The sequence below is a fragment of the Conger conger genome, chromosome 4, assembly GCF_963514075.1.
Source record: "Conger conger chromosome 4, fConCon1.1, whole genome shotgun sequence".
NCBI lineage: Eukaryota > Metazoa > Chordata > Actinopteri > Anguilliformes > Congridae > Conger > Conger conger.
The window spans coordinates 66,404,880-66,412,374 of NC_083763.1; the positions used below are offsets into that span (position 1 = coordinate 66,404,880).

Sequence of the window (7,495 nt, forward strand, 5' to 3'; positions counted from 1 at the left end):
TGGTTGAATGAATGCATGAAGAAACAAACATATGAATGAATGAACAAACAAATGTATGAATGAACAAACGAATCCATGAATGAATGAATGAATGTAGGAATGAAGGAAGGAATGAAATCAGACGGTTAATGTATGTCCCTGTTGCTGGGTGTAAGGGGCATGCAGAATCGATATCCGTGTAAACCTGTGGGCAGATGCTGAGACCCGAGACGTGAGAAGAGGAGGGTTTGCAGACGGCTCTAAGCCCGGGGAGAACAGCGTGACGTCCACAGCCTCAGGTCAATGAGGAACCCGTCTCTTCATTAGGAACGGGCTAAAATGCACTCCACCCAGGGAACATAAGGGACCTGTCTCTTCATTAGGAACAGGGCGAAAATGCACTCCACCCAGGGAACATAAGGAACCCATCTCTTCATTAGGAACGGGGCTAAAATGCACTCCACCCAGGGAACATAAGGAACCTGTCTCTTCATTAGGAACGGGGCTAAAATGCACTCCACCCAGGGAACATAAGGAACCCGTCTCTTCATTAGGAACGGGGCTAAAATGCACTCCACCCAGGGAACATAAGGAACCCATCTCTTCAATAGGAACGGGGCTAAAATGCACTCCACCCAGGGAACATAAGGAACCCGTCTCTTCATTAGGAACGGGGCGAAAATGCACTCCACCCAGGGAACATAAGGAACCCATCTCTTCATTAGGAACGGGGCTAAAATGCACTCCACCCAGGGAACATAAGGAACCCGTCTCTTCATTAGGAACGGGGCTAAAATGCACTCCACCCAGGGAACATAAGGAACCCGTCTCTTCATTAGGAACGGGGCTAAAATGCACTCCACCCAGGGAACATAAGGAACCCGTCTCTTCATTAGGAACGGGGCTAAAATGCACTCCACCCAGGGAACATAAGGAACCCATCTCTTCATTAGGAACGGGGCTAAAATGCACTCCACCTAGGAAACATAAGGAACCTGTCTCTTCATTAGGAACGGGGCTAAAATGCACTCCACCCAGGGAACATAAGGAACCCGTCTCTTCATTAGGAACGGGGCTAAAATGCACTCCACCCAGGGAATATAAAGAACCTGTCTCTTCATTAGGAACGGGGCGAAAATGCACTCCACCCAGGGAACATAAGGAACCCGTCTCTTCATTAGGAATGGGGCTAAAATGCCAAGTTCCATGACCCTTTCTTCACCTCAGTGCCATTCAGATATTAGCATAGAGCAATGATAAAACTGTACCTACTCTAGTTTGTACACACAAACATACACACATACTAAAGAATAGTTGTTAATAGAAATAAATGATACATGCCAAATGCTGAGGGCTCCAGAAAGGGTTTTTATTCACCATGAGGTGGATCATGCACCCTATACTCCGGCTAAACTGAAAATAAATGCAACATTTCAATTAAACAAGAATTCCTTGTAGCATGTACATCAGTCATGTCAAAAAAATCGACTCCCAAGTGTACAGTGATCACTACCTATTTATGCAGAACATTACATTTATTTGGCAGATGATTTTAACAAAAGCGACAAAATAAGTGCATTCTGAAGGTAATTGCACCAATACAGAACGTGGGTTGCATTAGGTACAAATGCTAAATGTTTTAATAGCATGACAGAACAAAACACACATAGTTATATGCAAATCATTTTGCCATTTTTATGTGTTTTCATTTTTTATGTATACATAAAAAAATACATAATATATTATTATTTATTAATTATGTTTTCTCTTTACAGCTGAGGCAACTCCTGATGACACTGGTTTCTCTTTGAAATCATACCGTGTGATCATCACCAGCAGCATTCTCCATCAATTGCCGAGTGACATGCAATCCATCTCACCATGTCATTGTACTCTGTATGTAGCTCTGAAAGTGCTTTTGAACTGCCCAGAACAGACCTGCATGATGCATCCACAGACGTTTTCGAATAACAGGATGAAATTCATTCTAGGTCTCCTCTGTACAGTTGTCTGTAGCTGAAGTACCAATGCAATTATGTTGCAGCATTGAACCAGCGTACATGGGGAAAGAAAATCTAATTTCAGCAAATGTAGGATTACAAAAATCTCCAGTCTAGTGTCCAATCGCATCCGGAAAGGGCTAGTGTGGGTGAAGGTATTTTTTCTACACTGCAATGTCTGATTCAAATTATGAACTAATCATAGTCTTCAGTCAAGACATTGATAAGTAGGATTAGGTGACTTAGTGCTGAGCTAAAACAAAAACCTGTACCCACAACGTCCCTTTTTGGATAAGGCCAGTCACCCCGATGATCTAGAGACATGGATTCCATTTGACTTTGGCAGTCTGTCATTTGGATATAACAAACCAATATATTTAAATAGATAAAGTTGCCAACAAGCCACACATAAAAAATGTCAAGGGGTTTAAATATATTGGATAATATATAGGCTGGTGGTCTGGCTCTCCTTCCTCACACCTTGTATTCTCCTCACTGAAATTTGACTTCACTCCCTTGATTTTATCTGTCTATCCAACTTGTAACTGAGGTGATTTATTTCTGGCACCTCTTCAATATCAGTTGATCTTGATTCTACTATAACATTATCATACAATAGTAATATATTAAAACAACAACAGCAATAATAATACTAATAATAATACTAATAATAATAATAATAATAATAATAATAATAATAATAATAATAATAATGTGAAAGGAAATTACCTATCAAGATTACAGTAGGCCTCTTATACTGTAGTCGCATTGTCTTTAAGCAGATGTTGGGGTCTTTAAAGCTTCTGTCTGCTAAATAAGATGATGATGTCCCTCCTCCCTATGTCATTGAGTTTTTGATAAAGAACATCCTGGCGTGACAAGAGAAAGGAAAACTCGGGTTTTCTTTCTTTCCAATTTCTCTTTCTGTTGAAGGGGCAGAGGAGGGGAGCGAGGACTGTGCTGACGTTCGGAATGCGTGGGGAGGGGGTCTACGTGCTACGGACGTTTTTATGCGGGCTATATAAGCTGACAACTGAAAATCCGAAGTAGCACTTAGTAACGACACCTGTTGAAGACACGAAATATTGGAAGGATATAAGGTGGGTTAAATTGTTGCATGCACTATGTCTCGGCACAGTGATGCTTAACAATTGTAGTTATTAATATGTCACTGTGAACTTTTATTATGAAGTGTAGTTGTGGTATTTTATTGTTTCACTGCTGGGCCTAGCTATTTCTTGCGCTAAAATATTAATTATACAGAAGGATAAAGAAGGCTATATACCTATCTAACCTGATGTTAATCGGTGGCAATTTATTTGTATTTTTGTTAATTATTTCATGCATATTATTAATATCCATTGTTTTCAGTGAAGAAGATAATGCAGATATGAATATTAATTAAATATACTTCGGTCCAGAGACGACGGAACTACGGGCCTATAGAATTGCAGCGGAAGGAAATAATAAAACTTAATTCCAGCAAATCGAAATTGTTTCATTGTTATGTTATGAATCTGGAGTTGTAGAGGGAGCGAATGAAGTGGATAACGATCAGTTTCTTCAACAGGGTGCCTGTTATACCTGTAGTGCCCTGATCTAAGTCCACGATGCTGCCTGCCAAAGTCGCGTGTCCCGTGAGACACTGTTTGAAGTCCGGGCGCAGAAGCACCAGGGCTGTCTTCGCGTTACTGCTGTTGCTCTCTGCGAGTATGGCGTGCGCCCTCAGCACCACGCTCGAAGACGACTTCCACATCGTCCACAACCTTGATAATAGAAGTAAGTGGAGTTTTTTCTTTCGGGAACGTAGTCTACAGTAATTTCCACATTTTTCTGCCGAAAATCTGTAGTGTTGATTTCATCGGCTACTATGCTTTATGTCAGACTGATAAATACATCAACTGATTAAAAAAAACGTTACGTATAAATAATTGCATTCGTTTGTATAATAATAATAGTAGGCCTCCTACTACTGCTACTACTACTACTACTACTACTACTACTACTACTAATAATAATAATAATAATACAACTAAACGTTAAAATCGTAAGACTGTTTCATACAAACCATTATTCTCATAGGACAAGAAAACATTGTTTTGTGTGTTTAGTTTAACCAACCAGAAATTATATATAATTAAATTAAGATGATAAAAATAATTTGATCTGGGTGAGGCCTATTTACAAAAAGCAACAAATCTTCCATTCAAATAAAAGATGACTGCATGAAACCTTCATCACAATTCATAAAATAAAACAAATTAAAGATTAAATGCAGAAATATATCAGCAAAACAACCAGATATATCGGCATGTGTCGTAAAAGTTAGTACACTTAGCCAAACGATTGCTTATATAATTAATCATATCTCAGGTTGAGCTGCTCTGTACGGCAGATAACACATGACTTTGACTGTCATGATTACCACTAATTGGCACATGAACCCATGGGAAAGCTGAGCTGCAGGCAAATGAATCACTTCGTACGGATTTACGAATATTTGGTACTACAAAAACATCTTCTATAGTTGTATGCAATTTCCCATAAGCCCGACCGAGTTGCGTTTTCAAAGTAGTGAGTGTTACGCACTGCCATTTTAGGTTAACTAATGCAGTTCTCTGTTCTGAACAGGTCCAGAGATCGATCCGTTCTGGTACGTGGGGCGCGGGGTGAGGCCCATCGGGCGTTTCGGAAAGAGGCAAACTAGTAACAGCCTGAGACCAGCCGCCAGTCACCTGGAACTCCTCCTCCACAGCCTGCGGAACAGGGACATGCAGAGCCTCGGCAAGATACTGGCAGACGAGGATTACGACAGATTACCATGACGACGACCTCAACAACGCATTTTCTTTTTTTCTCAATTAAAAAACAAGGAGCACCGTCATATCCCTCAAAGACTTGCACACAAAGTTTTATTAAATCTCGACACATCATGTTCAACTGCCGGAGAAAATATAACTGTAAATAATAAAAATGCAATCTATATTAATAAAGAAATGAATTAATGAATTAATGACTATGCATTCTTTGTATCTTTATGTTGATAATTACTGTGGTTTTGTTGCGCCATGTTTAGTACTACATAATATTTAATTAGCAACTGTAGCAACTGCAATAAAATACTTGTGATGCATTCACTTAAAGGTACTTCAGGACGTTTTGGAGATAATCTACACTAGTGCATGTAAATTTAAATATGCAATTTACTGTAAACCCAGTGCTGTTTCACTGTAATGGAGAATTAAATTAACTTCCTTGTTTATGGCAAGATTCATCATCAGCCTTATGTTAAGTTAGCTTGTAAAGGGCCTACTTCTTTACTTACAGTATATGTCCAGAAGTTTCAGTTTGAAGAAATTCAGCTGAAGTACTGCATGTTTCCTGGTGCTACTGGTTATGTTGCTGCAATCACAACTGATTAACTGTTACATCTTGGAATGGACACGCAGTGGGTAGTGATTCATGACCTGGTGTCACCTGCCAGGCCAATAACATTTCATTTTCTGAGCCTGAGCAGGTCAAGCCTCAAGCCCTCAGCCAGTGAACTATAACTCAATGCTAGCAAAAAATGTCCAGATTGCAAAAGTTAGTTAGAATAGCGTTGATCTCAAACTGTAGCATGCTCTTCTGAACTTCTGGAGTATATGGGGCAGGGAAAAGTCAAGGCCATATCAGACTATATATTTTTTCATACATTTTAAACAGAACAAGAGCACATACATCTATGACTCCTGCATGAAACATGCATGCATTTTTTGTTGCCCAATTAAAGCCAACAGGCATGTTGTAATGCAAGAGACATGCCATTTTGTACTGGATTTTCTCCCCATTCCACAGCTGAAATTTTCTCAGTATGCCAACTATGCTGATGAAGTCATGACACATCATAAATATGGAAATCTTAAGTATATTATATGCTTAACTTAACATGCAATTAGTTGTGTGATCCTGTCAATCATCTATGAACATAAATGAGGAAGTATTTGTTTTCCCCAAACAGCCACTGGTTTTATAAAGTGAACCTAAATTATAGGTTATACAGTCCTCTCCAAAAGTATTGGGACAGCAAGGCCAATTCCTTTGTTTTTGCTAAACCCTGAAGACAAATGAGTTTGAGGTCTAAAGATGTGCATGAAATGACAGATCCGAATTTCAGCTTTTATTTCCTTGTATTTTTATCTAGATTTGTTAAACAACTTAGAACATATCACCTTTTGTATCAGACCATCCAATTCACAGGGGGGCAAAAGTATTGGAACATGTGACTAACAGGTGTTTCTTTTTGCCCAGATGGGTCCTGTTAAATTGATTGGTTAAACAATAAATAATTCTGAATGTCTACTCTTGGTTTTAGCCTCAGGTTTTGCCTGTGACGACTACATTTGTGTTAGAAAACATAAACCAACATAGAGACCAGAGAGCTGTCTCTGGTAAAAAAGCAAGCCATTTTGAAACTTATAAAAGAGGGGAAATTGATCAGTGCCATTGTACAAGCATTGGAGATAGCTTGTACAACAACTTGGAATGTCCTGAAAAAGAAAGAAACCTCAGGCGTACTGAGCAACAGACATCGAACAGGTCGACCAAGCAGTAGTTGATAGAAACATTGTGAAAGCAGTGAAGAATAACCCCAAACCACCAGTGAAATTACAATCTCTATAGGGCAGGGGTGAAGATGTCTCAATCAACCGTTTGAAGACGACTTATAGAGCAGCAATTTTGAGGCTATACCAGATGATACCAAGAAACGACTTATCAGTAATAAGAATCGGAAGGCAAGATTACAATTGGCAAAGAAATACAGAGATGACCCATAAAAGCTGTATGGACTGATGAGAACAAGATTAACCTCTACCAAAGCGACGGAAAGACCAAAATGTGGAGAAAGAAGGGATCTGCTCATGACCCAAAACATACAAGCTGATCTGTGAAGAATGGTGGAGAAAGTATCATGGCTTGAGCTTGCATGGCTGCTTCTGGAGTGGGCTCACTAATCTTCATTGATGATGCAACTCATGATGATAGCAGCAGGATGAATTCAGAACTCTTACAGAGGAATGTGTCAAAAATAATTAGGAGGAACTTCATCATGCAGCAAGACAATGACCCCAACACAACACACTGCCAACACAACAAAGGACGTCATTAGGGAGAAAATGTTGAAGATTTTAGACAGGCCATGTCAATCACCAGACTTTAACCCAATTGAGCATGTATTTCACCTCCTGAAGAGGAGAGATTGAAGGGAAAACCCCCTGAAACAAACAACTGAAAGAGGCTGCAGTAAAAGCCTGGAAAAGCTTCACAAAAGAAGAATGCAACAGGGATATGCTACCAAATATTAAGTGTTATTTACTTTAATCTACTTAAATACTCTCTGTTACAATACTTTTGCTCACCTAAAAATTGTGTGGTTTGTGTAAAAGCTGAAATTCAGAACTTTTGTGTCATGTTCATCTTACCCAAATGTATTTAGTGTAGGTGAAATGATGTGTTATTTTGTGAATGAACAATCC

The 7,495-nt window shown here is 39.3% G+C and overlaps 1 protein-coding gene across 1 annotated transcript; it reads left to right on the top strand.

Annotated features, from left to right (window-relative positions):
* The first annotated feature begins 3,037 nt into the window (after positions 1–3,037).
* On the top strand, positions 3,038–4,988 carry prlh2 (prolactin releasing hormone 2). Its single transcript, XM_061237244.1, has 3 exons — positions 3,038–3,079; positions 3,550–3,758; positions 4,611–4,988. Exons 2-3 carry the CDS (start codon positions 3,590–3,592, stop codon positions 4,802–4,804), a joined length of 363 nt encoding a protein of 120 aa, XP_061093228.1. The 5' UTR covers positions 3,038–3,079; positions 3,550–3,589; the 3' UTR covers positions 4,805–4,988.
* Positions 4,989–7,495: the final 2,507 nt, after the last annotated feature.